General features: G+C 47.6%; 1 protein-coding gene across 2 annotated transcripts in view; it reads left to right on the top strand.

Annotated features, from left to right (window-relative positions):
* The window catches only part of FARP1 (FERM, ARH/RhoGEF and pleckstrin domain protein 1), a 235,301-nt gene that overhangs the window by 187,694 nt on the left and 23,490 nt on the right, over nt 1-24,117 (top strand). The window contains exons 13-15 of one of the 2 annotated variants that reach the window (XM_081082502.1): nt 3,762-3,919; nt 5,679-5,768; nt 6,841-6,974. In XM_081082502.1, the coding sequence (XP_080938628.1) occupies nt 3,762-3,919; nt 5,679-5,768; nt 6,841-6,974 (382 nt within the window). Of the gene's footprint in view, nt 1-3,731; nt 3,920-5,678; nt 5,769-6,840; nt 6,975-24,117 lie in introns of both variants that reach the window. The other variant, XM_081082501.1, reaches the window with a different exon arrangement.

Genomic DNA, 24,117 nt, shown 5'->3' with positions numbered 1-24,117 from the left:
AGGAGAAGCGAAGCCAGTTTCTGGGCTGGGTGATAAATGGAAATCCATAAGTGCAGCCGTGCTAATTTGAAGTTCTCATTGTTTGTGCCATGAGAATGTGTGCATTTAGAAGGATTTTAAAGTATTTACCAGAAATGCTTCCCTGGAGAGCAATATTCATGAAGGCATTTCTAGTTCCTGGGGTGACGTACACTCTTGATACAGATGAATGGCAGGGAGGAGGACATGAAGCAGGGGCAGGAGAACCAGGGCAGGGCGGGGGGGGGGGGGGGGGACGGGGGGAGAATAAATCATTATCGAAGAAGTGAAGGATTTGAGAGCTAATAACTGAAAATATAACGTGAGTGCTTTAAAAAAAAATGCCAGGCGATTTTTAGAAATAAGAAAAATAGTTTGTAAAAAGAATCAGAAGCTTCCAGACTTTCAGGATGTAACTGACCTTTTCCTATTCTCTTCAAACTTCTTTTCACCTATTGCCTTAGTACCCAGGTGCTTTCTGGAAAGGTTCCCCCACATTATTGACCCAGAGGCCCTTGCTGAAAGAAATTCCTTTGTTGTCAATTTGTCACAGAGGGAAAAAAGACAATACCCAGGCGTGAATAAGTTCACAGAGTAGCAGTGAACTGTCAGTCACAATTTCTCTTTGCCCAGGGCTGTGTCTTCAAAGCGGGAGGCCGGCTGCATGACTGCAACAGGCTGTGTAAGTCTCACGGACTCGTTTTGTCTAACCACACCACTGTGTGTGTTTGCTTGTTTTGGAAGATGGACTACTTCAGCGAGAACTGCTTACATGTAGGCCTGAGAGCTGTCACCTTAGCGGGTGACTTTAAGACTCCGCGCTTCCCTCTTGACTGCAGACGGGCCCAGTGTGAGCACCGGTTGGCACCATGTTTATCACACATTGGTGCCAAGTCAAAAGAGAATTTCAGTGACTCATTAAGCTGCCAAATTCTACTGAATGACCTAGTCATCCTACTTCATTGGTTGCTGAATGGTAAATGAGTTACATGTTTTTGTTTGGACCATGTCACCTATCCATTTCCAACGCCTCGAGTCGATGCTTCTCCAAGGATGCAGCTCAGATGAGCAAAATCGCACTTGGGAGTTGTAGGCCTTTCCCTGCCTTAGCATTGCTGATAGATTCCTAGAACAGGCTTTGTACTCCCTGATTTATGGGTCTAACAGTTTACACTCATCACCCTGCCTTTCTTAGGCCCCAACACACCAGCTGGAGTAGCTGCTCCAGAAGTGGGAATGGGCCACTCTAATTCGGCCAGTGGTTACACGTATCTTGGGGCTATATGAGTGAATGAAGCAGGCTTTCCCCCAACAACCTGGGCCTGACCGGGGCTGTCCCCTACTCAACCCAGGAACACGGGTTGTTGTGCCATTTATGTTTAGGGTCGTTTTCTGAGCCCTGCCTCTGATGTGGTCCGGTGGGAATTCTCCTAGGCGGCTGTCTTTGAAATGGGTCCTGCCTTCTTGGCAGGGTGGCGTCTCTCCTGGAACCCTAGTCTGTTCGCTCATGCTTCCAGCTGCTCCGTCTGCTGAATCGCACTGTCCCAGGGGGGTGCACAAGGGCAACAGCTTTTGACCTTCGGAGAGTGGAAGTGCTTGTACTTGCGCGTGATCACCCTTATTTTCTCCCTCACAATGTGGCACTGGGCCTTTTATCTGCTGCTGGATGCTGTCCAGGGCCTAATTGGTACTGTTTCCCCGCCCCTCTCCCCCTCCTCTTCAAGCTAGCCTTCTAACTGCTTTTTCTTCTTGGCTCCAACTCTTTCAATGACAAGGGGAATGCTTTCTCTGTTCCACACCCCTGCAAATGCAAAGCCCAGCACGCTCTCACTTATCACTGCCTCACCTGATCTCACGCACGGCGTGAGAGCTGAAGGTAAGCCCCCGGATGCTACCAGATGGCTGGTGGACACAAAGGCGTGACTCGCAAACAGCAACTCACAAATGCATGAACTGTTTTGATCTCCAAACAGACTGCCAGGATTTCTCTTTTCTAATTCCTATTTGTAGTGATAACATTTTAATTTTTGTGATTAAAAAAGAAAGAATAGTGCAGTACCGTGAAACGATTGCAGTTCTCATTGTTGTCACTATTTCTATTTCACGAGTTCCCGTTCTTTCTCAATCATTGTATTCAGTTGTGCACTGGTGTCAATAAAATTGGCATTTGTGAAGCAATTTCTGGCCTTTTTTCTCTGGGTTTCCCTGGGTCTGGTGGTGTGTGGGGTGACTGGGTCTCTTTGTCTAACACCAGGACTTCATTTCAATAATTGCATAATAAAATGCAAGGATTTAAACGCGGGGGTTTTTCAATGTGAACTTCCTGATTCTGCCTTCTCCTCACATTTTCTAATCTTGTTCTTCAAAGAGCAGTGTACTGACCAGTAGCCAGTGGGCAGGATGCATGCTTTCCTTGTTTTTCTGGGTATGGTGGCTTCTCACCCACATGTCGGTGACACAGCTAGCTGATCAACCCGGGACTGGGTGGGGGCTGCTGGTGGTTTCTCCATGGTTCGCTCAGACTGGGATCAAGTTCACTACCCTGTTTCATTCTAGGCTGTCCTATCTAATAACTTCAAAATGGATATGACAATCCAGAAGGAGAGGCTAGATGTTAAAAAAAAAAAAAAAAAAAAAAAACGGGGGTGGGGGGGTTATGCCCAGAAAATGGCACTTCACCTTTTTCTTCAAGATCCTTGATAGTGTGAGGAGTAGCAATGAATTGAAACTACATATTGGAAAATGGAGAAATCATTTACATTGTCTTTCCTCATAATGGTAACAGGCAAGACTGCTGGCTGCTTTAACGTTGTTTGCCCTAATACTAGTTCTAGCAAATCCACATTAGGTAAGAACATTTAGGTGAGCGGTATGTGTGAAACATCCTGTTTAGCTTCCATGGTTTGAGGGATTGATCATTGCAAGATTCTGTTGGCAAAGAGTTTCATGTACACCTCATCTCCTGTGGCTGACTCACAATGGATAATTACACATTTCTGTACTGTTTACTGGGGCATTCTTTTCAGGGGAGTAATTCATTACCTGCCACTTTTTGACTCATAAAAGGGTCTTGGGATAATGTAATGACCTCCAGCTTTGCATTTTTAAATGACCACCTTTGCGTGTAAATGTGATGCTAGTGTTTCTGTCCCAAACAGTGAGAGAGACATGGAGTGACATCACCAGGTATACCGAGCTTGTTTCTGTTCTCTGTCGACTGGGGAGGTAGCTGCTTGACCTTTCTGTAGTGGTGGCCCGTTGTTACGAGATGTAGTCTGTCCTCGCTGCTCCAGTCGTCTCGTCTCCTATTAGTCTAGCTCTATCACCTAGTCATTTCCCACGTCTCCTTGTCATGTAGACGCTGTCTTTCTTGAGTAATTCTTAGAAGCTAAGGCAATAGTTAGGAGATGATTCTATGTGGGGATACACTATGTTTTTATAAACTATTGTAATTCTCTAAGCAGAGTTCTCTACCTTATCATTAATTATATAACTGAGGCTCCATTGAATTACTCATGCGATGCTATCTCTGTTAAGGCAGCTGCCGCTTAGAGAAAAAAAAAAAGTAGAAAGTAATGAAGCCCATGAAGTTTACCATTGAGTAGTCAAGGTTCTAAAGATTTGAAAAGGTGAGATTATAAGTAGAAATCAGGTCCCAGAGGAATTACTTTTTTTTTCTTTTTTTTTTTTTAATACTTCTCATCCCCAAACAGGCTCCCTGACTGGTAGCCCTCACCTTTCAGAGCTGTCCATCAACTCGCAGGGAGGAGCTATGCCGGCCAACGTGATCTTGTCTCCCAACCTGAGCCCCGACACCAAGCAGGCCTCTCCCTTGGTCAGCCCGCTGCTGAACGACCAGCCATGCCCACGGACCGACGACGAGGAGGAGGGCCGGAGAAAGGTGCGGGGATTCGTGCACGCGAGCATGTTATTCTTTTTTGAAATTGTAGTGATATACATAAATTAAAACTGGCCATTTCGCCATTTTTATGGGTAGAGTTCAATGACATTAAGTACATTTTTTAATGTTTTTATTTTGTTAATCCTTTCCCGAGATATTATTCTATTGATCACGTAACTGAGGCTCTATTGAATTACTCATATTATTATGCTATCTCAAGGCAGCTGCCACTTAGAAAAAAGAGTAGAAAATAATGAAGCACATTAAGTTTGCACATTAAGTTTTTAGAAAGAGTGGAAGGAAGAGATGGAGAGAAACATCAATGTGAGAGAGACACATCGTTTGGTTGCCTTCTGCGCACGCCCTGACCAGGGCCAGAGCCTGCAACCTCGCTTCACCGGAATTGAACCTGGGAACCTCCAGTCTGCAGGCCGATGTTCTGTCCACTGAGCCAAACCGGCTAGGGTGACATTAAGTAACATTTGCATTGTTGTACAACCATCATCACTGCTTATTTCCAGAACTTTGTCATCATAACTTTGTACTGTAACTCTGTACCCATTGAACAATGATTCTCCACCCCCAGCTCCCAGAAACCACCATTCTACTTTCTGTCTCTCTGGATTTCACTACTCTAGGAACCTCATATACTAAGTGGAATCCTAAAGTTCTTATCCCTTTGTGGTTGGTTAATTTCACTCAGCAGAATATCCTGAGGTTCATCCATGTTGTAGCACGTGTTGCGATTTTCTTCACTTTTAAGGTTGAATAATATTCCAGTGCATGGATGTGCCACATTTTGTGTGTCCATTCATGTGTTGATGGATAGTTGAGTGGTTTCCTTCTTTTGGCAACTGCAGACAATGCTGCTGGGAACATGGTGGGAAAGTATCTGTTCAAGTCTCTGCCTTTGTGCTTTCTTGCATATCCTGGGTGGGCGCCTGTGGGAAGCAAGCAAGGTGGCTAACACCAAGGGATTTCTTTTTACTTATTGTTTAAAGAGAAAGCAGACTCTGGCCGAATTGGTTAGAGTGTCATCCCAATACGCCAGGGTTGTGGGTCCGATCCCCAGTCAGGGCACATCAAGAACCAACCAATGAATGCATAAATAAGAACAACAACAAATCCCTCTCTCTCCATCTATCTCTCTGTCTTTCTAGCCAATTTTTAAAAATAAATAAAGTAAAAGCAATGAAGGGCCTGCTCTAGAGTGGTGCTGCCTGTCCACCTAACCGACGGATCCCAGAGAATGAGTCACACTGGTGTCACCAGCTGCTTGCGCCCTTGTCCCTTTGTCTCAGCCACCCTTTGCAGGCCCACAAACAACGAGGCTTCTATTTCCTGAACATCAACCCCACCGGCCACGGCACCCAGGACAAAGGCCACTGTGGTTTCTGCTTCATTTATTTCCTTGAAGACTGCATCACTCTGCCATTTTACTAATTAATTAGCTTTTCAATGCCCACATTTGAACAAATAGTCCTCCTTGGTGGCTAACATACTCATTCGAGATCTTTCACTGAGGGTAATATTTGCATGGGAGAATATATTCCTAGACTGTTTTATCATCATGGAAATCCATTCTCTTACTCTCCGTAGTTCCTCTCACACGAAAAAGAATACATGACTTTATTTAGACTTGATACTAGCTAACAAAAGATGGCAAGTTAGCCATGTTCCACTTTCTTATAATCAAGATATTCTTAGAGACTTATACTAAAAAATGATTATGTCTCGTTTCTTTTTATGGACTTGGCAGAGATTCCCAACTGACAAAGCATACTTCATCGCTAAGGAAGTGTCCACCACCGAGCGAACGTATCTGAAGGATCTTGAAGTCATCACTTCGGTATGTGTAGCATTTCCCCTAAAGCATCAGCTTACATCATTTATCTCAATGAATACTCAGCTTTCGGAGAGAAGCTGGATCTAATTAAATGTTGGATTGTCTGACCAGAAGTTTGGTCCTAGATTATAGAAATGTGACAGTAATATATTTAATTCGGAATGTGCTCTATAAAAAGTTTTATAGTTGGGATTTTTTTAAAGTGTGGAGGCAGGATGTGCCTAAAGTGGAGAAAATGAAAACTAAACATTTTGCTGTCTGCATGCATCGATGCAGAACATTGTGCGTATGTTGCCCGTTGTCAAATGCAGCTATTTATTCATTTTGCTTGAAGGAGACCTCACAGGGAATAGAAGCCTCGTTTTATCTTTCATAATAAATTGAGCCATGTCAGCAAAATCTGCCAGAAGTCTGTCTTTTATTATTTTAATCAGTTCTGTCCAGCCTTGGAAACAAATGTAAAGCCTTGCAGGTGTCTTTCTGACCCCTGGGTGCAGGGAAAGAACTGGCCTTTTGGAGGTCAGCGGAATCAGTGGGTATGTGCGCCTCCTGGGCGTCCTGCATGGTAACTGGCCCTGGGCAGGTGCTCAGGAAACACCCTGGGACCCAGCCCTGCCTCTCCTCAGCAGGATGACTGCCACTGTGTGAAGGCAGCGGCTTTATCTCCCTGGTTCAGCCACCTAAGTGCTCAGCATTTTTACAAAGGAGCGGAGATGGAAGTTCCTGAAGGACTGAACCAGGGGGTGGTCAGTGCTATAAAGCAGGATTGCCCAGCGAGCGGGCTAGATGGAGGTTTTGACTTGAGGAGCTGCCCATTTCAGAGATCTGTCCTGGCTTCAGCAGTTTTTTGGTAGCCAGTCGCAGGAAGCAGGAATAAAGAGATGGGTGCTTCTCATCCCGTCTGATGAAAGGGGACAAGCAGTGAGGCCTGGAAACGCCTGGTGCCCCCAAGATGCTGCAGACCCAGCGGGAAAGGCCCTGTGTTCCGGGCGCAGGTGGCTGCAGCATCACTCCCGAATTGCAGACCCTCATCATGCATCTCTACACCTCTAAGTGTGGCCTCCTTTTCTTCCAGTGGTTTCAGAGCACAGTGAGCAAGGAGGACTCCATGCCCGAAACACTGAAAAGTCTCATATTCCCCAACTTTGAACCTTTGCACAAATTTCATACAAATTTTCTCAAGGAAATCGAGCAACGACTAGCCCTGTGGTGAGTACAGTTATGTTTAACAATTATATTTCCCCTCCCACACACACACACACACCCCTTTCCTCTTGCTCTTCCCATTGTTACTTCTAGGTTGTTCCTTTTAAGCAGCAGTCATGAGAAAAGGTCAGAGCAAGAAGCTGGCTTAAGACAAGCCAGCCTTAAAACAGTGTCCAGTTAGGTTCTACATGTATTTAGATCTCATCCTGAAACTTTTCCCCTTGATTTACAATTCTTCAAAATGCATGTTTTTGTATGATAATTAAATGAATGTCACGAAGTAAAGGTAGTAGTTACGTCTGGGAGGGACTTTTAGGGGTGCTGGTAATACTTCATTGGTGCTTGCTTTATAGTTACTTGTTAAGTGTCTGTATATCTCATGATGCAGTTTTCAGTATTATATTTCACAGTGTTTAAAAGTGCTTTGAAAGATACAAAGTCCTCTGCAACACACACACACACCTTGAGTCCTATTTCTAGCAGTTTATCTTAAGGATGCATTTTAGTATGTGAAATGGCATGACAGAGAGCTTTATGGCAGGATTAAAAGATTAGAAATGGCACTGGCCGGTGTACTCAATTGGTTGGGTATCATCCCATGCACCGAAGGGTTGCAGGTTTGATTCCCAGACAGGGCACATGTCCAAGTGGCGAGCTCGATGCCCGGGTTGTGGGCTCGATTCCCCATAGGGGGTGTGCACAAGACAGCCAATCGACGTTTCCTTCTCACGTTGATGTTTCTCTCTCCCTCTCCCTCTCTGTCTAAAAATCAATAAAGATATTTTTAAAGATTAGGAATGACCTAAATGTCCATGAATAGTAGATTTGTTATAAATAATGTTGTCTGTTTATGAAACCAAGTAAACATGAATCTGGGAGGAGAGTGTGGAGCGGAAAAGCAGGAAAGACTATGTGCTATATAATGCAAAACCTTAGACACCCTTACCTCAAGTAGAACGTTTTTGAGAAAAATTCTTCTGGGGTTTGTTAACACAGTTAAATGCAGATACAGAGTTGACAGTCTACTAAACACGCATTTAAAAAATGCCAGGAGAAAAATAGCAAAAGGCTTCCACTGTGTTTTTGGCAGAAATGGAACCCACTATATACTGCATCCTTACCGCAGGTGAGAATTCGGTTGAAAGTGGTCTCCAGGACATTAGACCGTAGGACCTGGAGGAGCCGGGATGAGTTTGTCTTTCCCAGGTGATCCCAGGTCATGGGTTCAAGCATCAGCTTAGCCGGTTAGCAGAGCTGCTCCTTTTGCTATGAAGTGAAGGTGGTCAGGGATCCGGCTTTGTCGGTTCTTGATACCTAGAGACAATTCCTGCCCATTTCTCTTTCCTGTGATGGAAAGGTGAGAGGCTGCCCTAAGATGCCTCAGGGCGGAGAGTACAGCCAGGATGAGAAATAACAGGTACAGGTCAGTCTCACTGAGCATGGGGAGAGATTGGAAATCTTAGTCAAGCTTGGTGCTGTTGAGTAGAAGAGAAACACCACTTTTCAAAATTAACCCCCAAAAAACTACATCGTCCAACTTAATTTTACCTTCCCAAGTTAGTCTACCTGGAAACTCACAGTTGCAACCTGCCCTGTGGCCTCATCATCCCTGCAGAGTTGAATGATGCTATCACAATGGAGGCAAAGACTTCACAGCTCAGGAGAAACCTGCCAACAATTGGTTTTCTTTCCAGTGAGACGTATGCCAACGTAGTCTTCACCTTCCCAGGGCTCAGAGCATCGTTGTTGTTTTTTAAGCAATTATTTCAAACATTTACAATTTTCACTTTAAGTGCAAAATAGGAGATAAAAAGGAAAATATATTGAAAAACATATCATACTGACCCTTTGCCCCACATACAGACATCAGCTTTGATATTTGCTTTTAGGTAATTAGGTGAAAAAATAAGCACAAACTTAAAACTATTCTTTCGCTCCAAAAGAAGCTAAGTTGAGATATTATACTTAACAGATGTGTGATCTCCATCCAAAAATGGTTTCTCTACTAATCCACAGCCTTGCCACATGCTGCCCATCCCTGCCTTCTCAAGCAGGTCTTCGTGTGAGCATATGTTCTTGAAACTGACCGTGTTCCTTACTACTCATTAAGGTTGCAAAATAATATTGAATGTCAGCTGTAATTTAAAAAAATAAAATAAGCAAATAAAAAAAATTATTAAGGTTGCTATAGAAACGCACGGGGCTAGCACCAGACCACACAGAGGATATGAAAGCGGGGAGGACCTTCAGACGATACTCGGGAACATCTGGTGCAGACTCAAGCCAGCTGGCCTTCTAGCACAGCCCGCTGCCTGCATGGGACAGCTGGCTCCGTGCTCATGATCCAAAGGTCGAGCAGTGGCCTCTGCTTCTCCAAATTATGATAAATATCTCACCAGCTCCACCTGGAGCTGGACTCCTCCCCAACCGAGTCAGCCTTAGAGGAGGCGATACACTCAGCACCAAAGCAGCAGGGCAAGATATTTGTGAACATTCTGTAGGAAACCCACAAGCCATGATCGCTCCCAGCCTGCTCCACTGGGCTCTGTGCACCACCAGATCCCAGCAGCAGATGCCACACCTTGTAACGGTGTTTCCGTCCCCTGCCCCACCGCCCACCTCCCCCAGGGGAGCAGGGAAAGGGAGACAATGGGAGCCAAGTCTGGCATGCAAACCCCAGGGGCTTGGGCTCCTTCAGAGTTACCAACAGCTTTGTAGACACAGCCAATGCCAGCCCCTTGTCACTTGGAAAAAAACATTTCATTGATACTGCAAGAACTAATGACCACTTTCGTTTAGACCTTGAACCAGCATGTTTTTAACTTTCCCAACCCAGCAGGATAAGTTGTCATGCCTAATATATAAATCGTCACTATCCCAACATTTCGATCTGGATGTATGGCACATTGCTACAGGTATTAGGTGACTAACATCAGTGCTGAGGCTAAAAGGCAGCACATGAGCTGCAGAAACACAGGTAAGAATGACCTGAGTGGTTGAAACACATGGTCACTGATCACAGGTTCAAGGACAGAGAAAGCTTGGGGTGTATACCTGTATACACTGTGGACTCAGTGCTGGTGTCCCTATGACATGTTTAGTCCACAAGACTTAAGTAATGTTGGGGAGGTCACACATTGGGCATTGCATCAGTTGACAGTACCTGGCAGCCCAGCATGGTGGCTTTCACTAGCTCTTGCCACTAGAGAGAATGTTGGAGAGCGGTATTTCATTCTGGAAATAAATGCCATTCCTTTGGATTTATCCGTGACGGTAAATCTTTAGCATCTGGACCTTGTCTGTGAAAGAATATCCAATTGCTTAAAAAAAAAAAACACAGCTGCTGACATTTGTTTTCTAGAGGGTTTTCAGCAGAGTCTTTTTCAAAGTTCTATAATTTTATTCATGTTTTACTTGAAAATACCAGAAAGCATATAAAAGACTCGAAGCCAGAGGGATAGCAGATAGTCCATGTGCAGCTCAGTTGACATGACCTTCAGTAGGCTTGAAGAGTGGACCCAAACCAAATGGATGATGTGTCTCAGGAATAAATGTCAAAGTCTGTGACTCAGTTCAACTAATCAGTTCTTCCAGTGCATGATGAGGAGGACCTGGCTTGACAGGGACTAATGGCAAAAGGCTGAATGAGAATGAGTTTAGTGTGAGCAGATAGAATAACATGGAGATAAGCCAGTGTCTATATCTGTAGTTGTCAACATTGGCTTCTCTTTAAAATCACCTGGAAGCTTAAAGAATCTCGCTCTCCAGGCAGAACCCCAGAGCAGTTATATGAGAATCCCTGAGAGGCGAGGCCTAAGCATCCGTAGTGACTAAAGCTTCCCGGGTGACTCCCACATGTAGCAAGGTCACGACCCTCTGCCCTAGACTGCCGCACTAGACAGGGACCGGAGCATGGAAGACAATTTCCCCTTGAAACGTCAAGGCTCATAATACTCTGCCCAGTTCGGAGTTTCACATTTGAAATGGAATAATTAGAGAATGCATTTTATTTTTTTTCAATGATTATTGGCCTTATATGCATATATGCATGGCCCATGGACACAGACAGTGGGGCGGTGAGTGCCTAGGGCAGGGGGGCGGGGATGGGCTGGAGCGGGGTTAACGGGGGAGAAAGGGGACATGTGTAATAGTTTCAATAATAAAGAATTATTTTTTAAAAATGATTGTTGGAACTTATGAGCATTTGGTCTAGAAGAGAGAAGTTTTTAGAAAATATGATGGACTCTCTTCAGGTTGATGGATGAAAAAGGGAGTATATGTCTTCTTCCCTTAAAGAAAGGATCGGATTTCCAAAGAGGCGCATTGTGTCTGAATACAGAAAAGGGCTTCAGAACACCAAGTTCAGCTTAGCATTGAAAAGCTACCTCCCAGGTGATGAGCTCCCCCGCCCCCGCAACTCGGGGCTCCTTGAGCAGAGGTTGACTATTTGCAGGTATTTATTGGGTGAAACCCCAAACCTGGCTGTGCATCAGGGTCACCTGGGGTTGGGGGAAGGGAAGTTAGGAAAAATACAGACTTCCAGGCCGTTCCAGCCCTCCGGAATCAGGTCATTGAGGGGAGAGCCGGGTGCTTGTTTCTTACAGTGCTTCTGAGCTAGCTGTGATGACTACCTTTTCTGGAACCACCGATGTGGCAGCTTCTGACAAACCTGAGATCCTGTGATCCTTTGATTTGCATTTTGGTTATCACTCTTGTTGCTTTCTTCTTCACGCAACGAATGAACACATGAGTGGGCGGGTGGGTGATTCCGAGAGCGTCAGGCTTTGCCCACTGGGACTTGGGTTCTCAGAGGAGGGGGCGGGCCTGTAGGGGCAGGAGGCCCAGGCCAGGTCTGCCTTGGAGGACACGTGTGCTGTCAATGCCTGCACAGAAGAGGCAGCCTGTGAGTGAAAATAGTCAGTGAGAAGGATGGACACAGGAAAGTTCACCAAGACAAGAGTTCACACTGAGCTACGACTGACAGACCGTGTGTGTGTGTGTGTGTGTGTGTGTGTGTGTGTGTGTGTACATACTATGACATGAAAAGCATGGGTTGGCTCGTGCAGGCTGGGGTGACTGCAATCCGCATTCACCACCACACCACCTGAGGTCTGTGTCTCGCTGTCCATGGCCCTTGCAGTTTCATTTCTTTTGTAAAATGCAGATTGCAGTCTTCACATCATACGGCCCTTCCCTGCACTCAGTGAGACCCTGCTTGTGAAAGGGCTCAGTCTTCTGCTCCGCACATAGGAAGGGGGAAAGCTGATCGTTGTTTTAAATAAACTCTTTAGTTTGAAATAATTTTGGAGTTACAGAAAAGTTGCCAAGACAGTAGTTGCTGCACATCCCTCACCCGCCCTCCTCCCCTGATGTCAGAGTCTAACTTCACCTTGCTTATTCGTCAAAACTAAGAGACCAGGGTTGGCCACTACTATTAACTAAACCCTAGACTTTATTCAATGAGATTTAAAATTATTATTTAACGGAAAGAAATCTGAAGTTTACTATGCACCTAAAGTTCCCCAGAGTTTGGTACTTAAATGACAGCCGCCATGCTTTCCTTTGCAGCCATATACTTCCATCAACTGTGGGAAATTATACGGGAGAAACATTACCAGGAAGTTTTCCTAAATGATTAGCTGAACCCCAGCTCAGTAAACACACCTGCCCCTGTCCAAATGGTGCGTTCCCCTAAGTATGCACACCCCAGAAAAGGGTGGACCGTTGCCTCCTGGCAAAGCCCGAGTTTCTGTTTACTCAAAAACAAAGAAACAGGTTTGATGACTTCTGAGAACATGAATGATCATCCTTTTGAGAGCAGGGACGTGTTCCTCAGCTATTCCAATCATTCAGAGGAAGTCACTTCAACCTTTGGCATTCAGGCGGGAGTCCCACAGCCCAGCCCTGCGGTGACTGGCAGGCGCTGAGCACACACTGGCCAAGTCACTCCCCAGAGATGGATGAAGACCTGCCTGGTACAGGGTGCCCTGGCGGATTCTGCAGTGTGCAGAGCTCGGCTTGCAGCTGGCGGGGAGCTGGGCTCCAGGGAAGAGTCCTGCAAAGAGGCCCTCTGACAGGCTCTGGGCACACAGTTCCCAAGAAGGACCAGCTGCCTTTTTTTTTTTTTTTTTTTTTTAAGAAACTTGAGGCAGTTCCCTTGGAAGGATTGCAGAAATCGAAGGAGGCAGGAGGACTGGAAGTGGAGATGTCTGTGAGCAGACAAGTCAGGGCTCTAGGGACAGAGGAGGGAAGGGGAGGCCCCTAGAGCTTGGAACCCAGTTGACTGGGAGGATGGTCATGAAATGAAGAGAGAAAGGAAGAAGCAAGTAAGAGAGGAAAGAGGAGCTTGCTTTGGGGCACAGCGATGGTAAGGGCTCCGCAGTGAAGTTCTGCAGTCAGTTGCTAGTCTCAGGCTTGGGAAAGAAATCCGCTGTAGGTGCGGGTCTGGGAATTATTCTCAAAAAGAATCCAATCTTTAAGGAAGAGACGGTTGCAGCTACAGAGCCAGGTGTATTGAATACACCTTTGGGACAACTTTCCATCCAAGGAGCTTATGGCAGAGCAAGAGCCAGCCAAGGCAATAGGAGACGCTGGTGAGACTAAAAAAGCAAGAGGAGGGGTAGGGATCTGAGAGGGGGGGGGGTCTTGGAGAGTGAAGATGGGAGGGCAGAGGTGGTTTCAGGAAGGAGGTCCCTGGTGTGCGGGAGAAGGCTTAAGACAGAGGGCGTTCTCCAGGGCAGAGATGAGGGGCATCCTTGAGGGCTTGAAGGCTTTTCTCTCGGGGGGTGACAGGCTTGCAGGCTGTTGTGATCAGGAAGTTTACAGGTGGACTGTTTTTATCTCACCAAGACACTGCGGCGGCTGAAGTGGAGTGAAGATGATTGAGTGGTCAGAAACTATTTCATCCACATCTCCCCCAAAGTGTAACATTTTTAAAAGTATATATTTTTATTGATTTCAGAGAGGAAGGTAGCGGGAGAGAGTGAGAGAGAAACATCAATGATGAGAGAGAAACATTGACCAGCCGCCTCCTGCACACCCCACACTGGGGATCAAGCCCACAATGCAACCCAGGCCGGATCGAACCATGACCTCCTGACTCATAGGTCAGTGCTCAACCACTGAGCCACATCAGCCAGGCAGAACACTTTAATAGTAGCCCCAAGGAACAATCATAGGACAAAAATAAATATTTTTCTCAAAAAATTAAACATAGAATTACCCTATGATCCAGTATTCCACGCCAAGGTATATAAAGTAATGGAACAAGAGACTCAGCAGATACTTGTACCTCAGCGTTCCTAGAGCATAACTCACAATCATCAAAAGGTGGAAACAGCCCAGAAGTCCCCTGGTGCATCAATGGGTACAGAAGATGTGGGACACCCACACTTTGGAATATTTTTCAGCTGTAGAAAGGGAGCACATTCTGACACATGCTACAACATGGACGCACCTCGAGGACATGAAGCTCAGTGAAATAAGCCAGGCACAAAAGGACAGGTATTGTATGATTCCACCTACACGAGGTTCCTAGAATAGATAAATACATAGAGATAGAAAATAGACAGTAGTTGCCAGGGGCCAGGGAGAGAAATGGGCATACAATTTGGGAAGATGAAAAAGCTCTGGGGATGAGTGAAGGTGGTGGCTGCACAACAGCGTGAACATACTTAAGGTCACTGAGCTGTACCCTTAACAGTGGTTAAGACAATATATATATTTACTTGAGGCTCGGTGCACAGATTCATGCACATTGAAAGAAAATTAATTAGAAGGTGGTCGGCGGGGCAGGACTGGGCAAGACAGGCGGACACGCCCTGGAGCCAACTTCCCGAGGTCCCTTCCCGACTGGTTGCACCTGGTGCGGCCTGCGCCTTGAAGGGAGTCTGCAGGTGGGGTCCCTCAGCCTGGCCTGCGGGGATGGGGCCAAAACCGGCTCTCCAACATCCCCCAAGGGGTTCCGGATTGCAAGAGGACGGTTCTCAGTGATGCACCCCAGAATCGGGCTCCCTCCACTCTGGTTCCAGGTGTGTCACCTAAGAACTGCAGCTGCCAAGTCACCACAGCTTGGCAGCTCCTGTGTTGAGCATCTGTCCTCTGGTGGTCATTGCACGTCATAGCTACTGGTCAGATGGTCAGACACTTAGGCTTTTATAGAGAGAGATAATATGTAACCAGAGACCTCAGAACAGTGCCTCGTCCTGAGGGCCTCTGGTCGTGCAGTTACTGTGTGAGGTGCTGACCAGGTGCTTTCCTGCGTGAACTCATGCGAAGCTCAGGGCCTGGATGAGCCTCAGGGGCCGTGGCTTGCTCACTGCAGGGTTTCCATTCTGACCATTGGCAGCCAGGCCTCAGCAGGTCAAAGTGCATTGAGGACCCCAATTTAAAGTTAGCACCATCCTTACATTGAGGGGAGAGCTCAGCTCTTACTGATTCAGACTGTGGGGGGAGCCTGGGGTTTTCCAAGTGCCTTTTTCATCTGAGGGCAGACCTCACAGCGCTCACGTTTCACTTTTTCTCTTGTTCCTCATTCTTGGAGGCTCTTTTCGTCTTCCATTATTGTTTTCCTTTATTGCCCAACAGTGTGGGAGGTCTCAGGTGCACATACTCTGCAGATGGGAAGTGAAACTAGCCCTTTTACCTTTCAGAAGTGGCCGAGGAAGGGGTGTTGGGGGCGGTCATCTCAGTCGGTGAGCTGCTGCACTTCCCTCCCCCACCACCGAGGGGAATATGTTTGATATTAACACCTGTTGCCTGGCCCAGCCCATGTTTGAGTTGGGATCATTATGGAAAATGCTGGAAAGGAATCCCCGTGGTGGGCCAGCCTGCTGCCGTGAGCTCACTGCATGCACACCTGAGGTTCCCGTAGGCGGGGCAGGCTGGGATACTGTCCTGACAGGCCCCTGGGTTTCCTGCAGTGACCACCACCCACCCGGTCTCCCTCCACCACCCAGAAAGGAAGTTCTACCTTCGATCAGAAGCAGTTTCTCAGAACATCCTCTCCCAAAGGGGCAGTGTCCCCTTGTGGTTGAGACAGGTATTTGAGCCAGGCCTGAGCACACGCCATGTTCCACACATGTGCACACACATGCACACATATCCTCAGTCCCAAGAGGCGGCTCCATCTCTGCATCAGGAAGAGCGGATCAGACCTGGCTCCGTACTTTGTAAAGGTTGCCGGTGGCTGAGGCCGGCTTTGCCCTTGCGGATAGTGTACCTGATAGGAAAGCTTTGGTCCCCCTGAAGCTGGTATCTGTACTACCTCCCACTTCCACATAAGGAAAGGGTCTCATTTCTGCATTATCTTGTTATTGCCCAAGATCCACATATTTGTCAAGGTTGGTTGACTGTGGAGAATCGTGTCATCATTTCCTGGAGTAACAGTGACTGCCCCGGTGGGGAGGTCTCCTGACGCCCCCAAGTGCATGTACAAGGGGCAATGAGAACTCGACTCCTTTTAGAGTAGAATCAGCAGCAGTGCCTTTCTCCTGGGACATTCTTGTGTGACCTGTCCCTCTGCCTGAGGGACATAAATGGTCCCCAAACAGGCTTTGAAGTCAGGCAGCTCCGACTTCGAGTCCCAGCACCATCCGTGTTTACCACTGGGTGTCCTGGGGCACGTCACTGACTCCTTCCAGCCTCAGTTTCTTTACTTGGGAAGTGGAGACAGTGATATCTTGCCTGTGATGGGTGAAGGGGTTTGTAAAGTATTTAGCACAGTTTCTAGAACCTGGTGGCAGTCAACACACAGTAGCTAAAACCCTCCCCAATAAAAAATTTGCAGCCACCACCCTCTGCCCCCCCACCCCCACCCGCCAGCCCCGCTCCCACCCTGGCACTGTCCTGAGAGCTACACTCTTCCTTACAATAATGCCATCAATAAAAGAGCCCGAGTTCTGCTTTTTCATGTGTTCTGCATCAGGATCCATGCAAGTCCTTGTGTCAGCAAACTTGGCCAGGGCTTTCTTTCGTTTATTCAACGAATATTTATTGCGTCCCAACTATATATCTGTCACTTCTCACTCTTCAGTGAACAAAGCAGGCCACAGTGTCCATTCTTCTTGGGCTTGCATCCTACGTATATCCTCTGCTCTGTGTCCAGGCGGCAGCCAGAACCAGCCTGATGAGATTGGGCAGCAGGGCCTGGGAGAGCACGAGCGAGGCTGTTCTTCTACTTATGCCAAGACAGGAGAGCAATGAGTGTCTGGCACTTCTCTCAGAACAGAAGTCGTCGTCAGTGTTCTAGAGGCGTTAAAAGAAAACCATGGCTTTAAGACTGGAAATACGAATACAGTAAAGCACCTTGCTTTTTTTTGTTTCCGGCATCTTTTAAAGCATTTTCCCTTAAATTCTCTCATTTGATCATCAAACAGCCTCGTGGGATTACCCTGTATTTCCCCGATGGAAAATGCGGCTCTCGGAGGCAGAGTGCCTTGCAGGGAAATGGTTCCTGGTAAAGCTGGGCAGGACTGCATCCCGTTGCTTACTTTCCCTGGAGGCCAGGAATGAACCCGGCGGCTGGACAAGTAGTTACTGACGTTACTTATTCTCTGGTTCTGTTCCAGTAGAACTTACTATGATAATGGAAATACTCTATGTCTGCATAGGTCAGTGTAAGAGGCCCTGGTCACATGTGGCTGTTGTGCACTTGAAATGTGGTGCATGTGGCTGGGGAACTGGATCGGTACGTTTCATTTCATCCTAAGTAAAGTAAATATTTAAGTAACCTTATGTGGAGACTGCACTGGGCAGCACAGTCTGAGAGGCTCGGAGGGGAGGCACAGTGGAGTGGAAGAAAGACAGCAGACACACTCTTCCCTCCCCATCACGACCACCGCACGCCAGCACCCTGTGTCCTTCGCCTCCCACCTTCTCAGACCTCGACTCCTTGAGGTGCTTATCAAAAAGCGGGATTCCAGGGAAGCGCTCTGAGCCTCCACTCCCGCTCCGGCCAGGACTGGGCTACTTCTCTTGTGTAAAAACTTTTGTGTGAAGATTTTCACTGGTTGTAAAAACAAAACGGTGCACAAAGGGTTCGAAGTCCCTGCCTTCACAGTCAGTAGCAGTGAAAGTCGTTGGAGGCAGGGCAGTGTGGTCGCCCTCGAAGGCGCTTGGGAGAGTACACATGCAAGGAAGATGAGGAAGTTAGGACAAGACAGGTATTGTGGCTATCCCATGAGGGGAATCACTTACTTAATTTATATACATTTATTTAAGGTTTAAAGCTTTACATTTGTTTGTTTCAAAGGCAAGAAAGACGCTTCAGGGTCACCGATCTTCCCTCTATCTTCTGCTCCCCTCCCCCCTGCTCACCACTGTCCACCCAGGGTGCCAGGGATGGTGGTTGGTGGCGACGGTTTCCTTATCATACACCTTGTCAGTCATATGTGGGAGCTAGCTTTTCTTGGATTACCTGCTTTATTCCTGACTGTAAAGTCCCCGTGCTCTGAAAGCAAGCTGCTTGTCTTAGAAAATAAGCAGGATATTTTCAGTTGCCCGAGTCACAGGTGGGCACCTGCGGAAAACACTTGGGAGGGAGTGCTGTCCAGGTCACTGAAGAGTTGGAAACACTGTTTTGCTGCGTTTTAACATGTGGCTCATTCACAGGACTGACCCCAGGTGACCACATCGGGGCCCATCTGGGTCTGGTCCAGCCTGCCCATGAGTGGGTATAACTTTTGCTCCCCTTACTGAACTGGGTCTGGGGTTAAACCACACAAGAAGAGGAGGCATGGCTTTAAGCAACACAGTGGTGACACTGATGGGCAGAAAGAGCCGAGAGCAGGAAGCGGGCATGTGCCGAAGGTGCCGTGGACACAATGCTTCTCTTACCTGAAGCTGTCCCAGGAAACCTGAGTGCCTTGGCCCAGTGAAAGCAGCTCTTGTACAAACATCTCCCCAGCAAGGAGGGATGTGAGGGAATATTTAAATGGGCTTTTCCACTCCAGGGATTTCAAAGGATATAGGAATCCAGCAAAGAATCTTGAAATCCACGTATAGTACATGCGAGTAATGTGTCCTATATCTATAAATAACAGTCATGTGCTGCATAACGACATTTCAGTCAACAGTGGACTGTGTATATGATGGTGGTCCCATCTATATATATAAAAGCCTAAGCTACCGAATGACCAGTCAACTGGTTGCTGTCAGCCAACCTCCCACCAACTTCTCATGGCTCTGATCGGCTCTACTTGCTGGCCAGGCCTAGGGACCCCCCACCCATGTACCAATTTGAGCACTGGGCCTCTAGTAAGATTATAATGGAGCTGAAAAACTCCTGTTGCCCAGTGACATAGCCACCGTAATGTCCAGTCACAACGCATTACTCACACGTTCGTGGTGATTGGTGTAAACAAGCCTGCTCTGCTGCAGGTCTATAAGGTATAGCATACAATATGTGCAGCACCTAGTACTTGGTAATAAACGGCTATGCCACTGGTTTATGTATTTACTGTACAATTGATCGTTATTTTAGAGTGTAATCTTTTTACTTATATAAAAACAAAGTTTGCTGTAAATGTTTGACCAAATATAGCAGGCTAATTGTTAAGTTGACAATTTTGTATGGCCTGCAAATGCCGTTATAAACATCCAAATGGCCCTGGAAGAAAAAAAGTTCCCTACCGCTGCTGTACAGGCCTGTAGGCCAAGAGCAGTGCGCTGTGCCATCTAGCCTAGGTGTGTGGTGGGCCATCCCATCTGCGATGTGTGTGTAAGTGCGCTCTGCGATGTTGGCACAATGATGGCACTGCCTAGCCACGCATTTCTCAGGAGGTATTCTAGTCATTAAGCTGAGCATAATCTATTACTCTGGCTAATTTGTTAGCTTTTTTAACCTAGCCACCTCCCCACCCACATATTAATGGAAGATTGGTTTTTATTCACATATTTATGCATTATTCTTTTACTTAATATAGATACACCAGCATAAGTAATTTATTTTTTTCATTTAGAATCATAGAAATCATGAGGATGGGATGTTTGTTTGCAAACGAGGCCTCTGACAAAGTTAAATATTTTCCCAGGCTCAGGGAGCACCTAGGTACAGCGCCAGGTGAAAAGTCAGCCCTCCAGCTCCCCAATGCACAAGCTGCTGTTGTGTCTCCTCTACTGAGATGACTCTTTGCTTTGTTGGGAGGAGAAGGGGAGAGCCGCGTGTTTACTAACAAGCCTGGATTCACCCTTGGCTGCGTGGAGAGCCCGCGTCACTCACTGGTCACTTTCCCTGTAAAGAATCTCCTGACACCAGAGGGGGCAGGGCCCTAGGGTGCCTGCTCCCTAGGCGGGGATTGTATTGCCTGCAAGGTGATCAGCACGCTGCACATTCAGTTTCTTTTAGGGTTCCACATGGATTTTATATCAACCTTGGGTGTGTGTGAAGGGGGCGGCAGAGTGGTGCTTTATCCCGTTGGCCTGGCCCCCCGTCTGCATCTACAGCCAGTAGACAGGCAGAGTCAAGGCCCTGCGAGGTGGCCCCGCCCTGCTTGTAGACAGGTAGACGGCCTCCCAGGCCTTCCAGGGAACTGGTCCTCGTTCTCCTATCCTTTCCCTACTCCTTCCTGGTCTGGCTGCTGCTGAGTTACTGACCAGCTCAGGTAGTAGTCAATGAAGCATTCCGGAGGGTCCAAGTCTCGGAGATGCGGGGGAAGGGGGAGAGGCGGGGGGCGCTGGGGGCTATGCATGTATCTGTTTTCAGCCCTGTGCTGAGACCACATGCTGTTGATCCTGGGAGTGCATGAGTCATGGTGAGGAGTCAGAATGTAGCATCTGGGAGGCTACTCGGCACATGGGTTTCCAAAGTGAAATTGTCAAAAGAATTTTCAGCTTTGTTGATGTGCGGTAATTACACACACAGCAAGTATGTGGCCCTGCCTTCTAAACAAGGGCCCTTTTCTTGTGAGGTTACATCCGGGGGATGTTCCGGAAGAGTTATAATTACTTTTTCATGTTCCCGATAAGAGCATGACCTTTTAGCTCTGCACAATAAAGCACATGCTTTGGGCTTGTGGGTTTGGTGGCTTTAACATGTAGAGGAAGTAGAAACATGATGGGCTTGCTATTGGAGGCAGCGGGAGCTTCGGGCTTTGTCCCCTTTCCCATGGCCTGACTCGGATGCTGAGCCTTGCAGGGCTGGGACGTGCGTGTGCTGCAGAGGGGAGGGGAGGGGAGGGGAGGGGCGGGCGGGTGGGAGGCAGAGCTGCCTGCACCAGCTGCATTAACTTCACAGGCCCAGCCCGCTGATATCGGTCTTCCCTGCCACACAGGACTGGTGATACTGACCCAGAGCAATTTCTAAAATGAAAGATGCTACAGACTTAGAGAAACAGATAGGGTTCTGGAAGCAAGCCTGTGCAGGAAGAATGTCCCTTCGGTTTAGGGTTTTAACATCAGAACATTTTCTTTTGATAAATTCTTGGCACAAGAAGAAAGGAAGTGAAGTCAGGGAAGTTTGGCTTCCGCCCCTGCTCTCGGTCCCTCGCCTGCGTCTGCGTGCCAGCACTTCGTTTTCCCTCGGGCCCGGCGTTATCTGTGCAAGGGAGTAAATTGCTCGTTATTCCTGGAAGCCGGAGACCCCCGTTTCTCCCCTTGCCCACCCAATCCACGCGACCGCCACTAAAATACCTAAATGACGTCCTTCAAGCTAACAATCTTATGTGCGTTGTCAAATGGCATGCCCATTTGAAAGTCCGGGGGTCGACTACCTAAGTCCCAGGTAATAGCTGCATTCCCACAAACCAAGTCTAAATTGTGTCTTGCCTCCTTCGATTGATGTGTGGCATTAATTCAAAATCAAGTCATCTGGCTCAGTTGCTGGGTCCTCTTTAGTTGTTCAGGCGTGGGGGGAAGGGCGGGGGGCACTGGGGAGAAGGAAGGAGAACCTTCCAGCTCCTAGAAGCTGTGTGATGATGGGCAGGTGCAGGGGCCGGTGGCTATAAACAGCAGGAAGCCGCCGCTCCGGGCTAGAGCTCCTTTCTTCTCCCAGCAAATTCTCAACAAACCCAGTCACACATCAGGATCAACAGAATGGCCAAACAATTAACTTCTCCATAGCAATTGGGTGAATAACTACCAGTATTTGCCCAAAATCCAGAGGTCCCTCAACCCTGCAGCCGATGGGGTGGAGCACTGTGCGGTGATTAGCAATGGGCTGAGGACTGTCTCCACCGCAAAGGGGAGTCTGCGTCAGGAGCATTCTCCATTCGGGGGTAGAATTTGACTCGATGGGTGTGGATGCGAGACAGAGGAGTGAGGATAATTGAGATTTCTAGCTGGAGGTGGGGGCAGAACAGGTACATCATTAAGGAAGAAAATATAGGAAGAGGATTGGAGGCAACAAGATAATTAACTCTGTGGAGCCTGTTGAGTTTGAGATACCTGTGGGGTCCTGCATGTAGAACCTTCTGGAAGGTGTAAGAAATATAGTACTTGGATCAGTAGGTACAAAGTGAATTGAAACCATGTGGCATAGGAGGGTGGCATAAAGAAGTAGGAAGTGAAGAGAGAAGATAACCACCGAAAGAACCCAGATAGCCTGGGAGGAGCCTGAGGAGGAGAGGTTGCCAAAGACAGCTGCAGAACTGACCTACAGAGGAGTCCGGGAGCCTGGAAAGAGGCTTCCGGAAGCTAAAGAACAGAGAACCAGGAGGTTTGGGGCCAACTAGCCCAGAGAGGTTGGCCAGAGACCGGAGTGGTGCTGCCTCGATGGTTTAGGTCCGTGGTCGGCAAACTGTGGCTCGCGAGCCACATGCGGCTCTTTGGCCCCTTGAGTGTGGCTCTTCCTAAGCCTTAGGAGTACCCTAATTAAGTTAATAACAATGTACCTACCTATATAGTTGAGGTTTAAAAAAATTGGCTCTCAAAAGAAATTTCAATCGTACTGTTGATATTTGGCTCTGTTGACTAATGAGTTTACCGACCATGGGTTTAGGTCATTGGGAGGGTAATGGCAATCTTCCCCGGAGGCATGGCAGGAGTGGCGAGGATAGAATCCATATTTCAGTTCATAAAAGTGAGTAGTAATTAGGGCAATCTGCTGGCAATGTGTCTTCTGGCAGCCAAGAGGGAGCAGAGGGTTGCGGAATGAATGCTACTTCCAGCTGGATGAGAATGCAATAGGTTAGAGAGACAGGGCCTTGGGGAGACACTGAAGCAAGGAGGAGCTGGGGGCAAAACGGATGCTCGCCCTTCTTATATTTTAGAGAAGCTTTAATTGCCAAGTGGGTCTGGGTGCGCTGCCTCCCCTGTGATGTAATGTGCAATACATGCTCCCTTAGAACCATGGGGTCCGTGGTGTGTGTGGTGTGGGAGGGCCGCCAGGAGCTGGGAGGAGCCAGCCCCTCTGGGTGTACCTGCCTGACGTTTCTACCCTGTGCTAGCAGTGCTTCCCGCCCCCCCACCCCACCTCTCCTTCCCCCTCCAAGATGCTCCATGAGTCAGGGATGGAGTCAAGAGTTCTGGAGGCTCCAGCTGCTTCCGCTGAGCAGGAAGCTGTCTCTCCCGTCGGCGGAGTGTGCTGGCGATGCATCCGTAGGGGAACCACGGTCCTGCCTGACTCGTGGGGCAGGTGCTTTTCCCACTCCGAACACTTCTCGCTTCCGACAGGAAGCGTCGTATCCAGATTGTTACCTTTTCTCTTCTTAACTCGTTCCTTTCATTTACTAGTAAGTTGGCTTCTGGCCACTCTGAACAGTTGGTTCGAAGACATTAGCCTAGTTGGTTGTTGAAAATCATGCTTTAATCGTCTCGGAGAAAATCTTCCCTGTCACCAGGTAACATTCACAGATGTGCAGTGGTGTCGTCGTGTGGAGTGTAGGCTCCAGCTCGACTCCTGGGTTCGAGTACAGAGCTCGCTGTCCTGTGATAACTGGCATGAGACAAGCGATGCCGTTTCTTTGTGCCTCGAGTTCCTCTAGCTCTTTAATGCGGGTGATAATGGCCCTGCCTCATGCTCTGCCGTGAGCATTAAATGCACTCAGCATGGTGGGCTGTGCTCAATAAGCACTAGCTACTGTTATTATTACTTTTTTCTCTGCTATTTAAGCCTCTATTATCAATATCAACTAAACTATAAGGAAGATGAATATATACCCAAATACTGCTGAATGCCCACCCAGCACCTCTGGGGGACGTTGGTCCCTCC

This window comes from Myotis nattereri, assembly GCF_964212035.1.
Source record: "Myotis nattereri genome assembly, chromosome: 2".
In the NCBI taxonomy this organism is placed as follows: Eukaryota; Metazoa; Chordata; class Mammalia; order Chiroptera; family Vespertilionidae; genus Myotis; species Myotis nattereri.
Note: the sequence above shows the minus strand (reverse complement) of the source record. Positions and strands in the feature narration are given on the sequence as shown.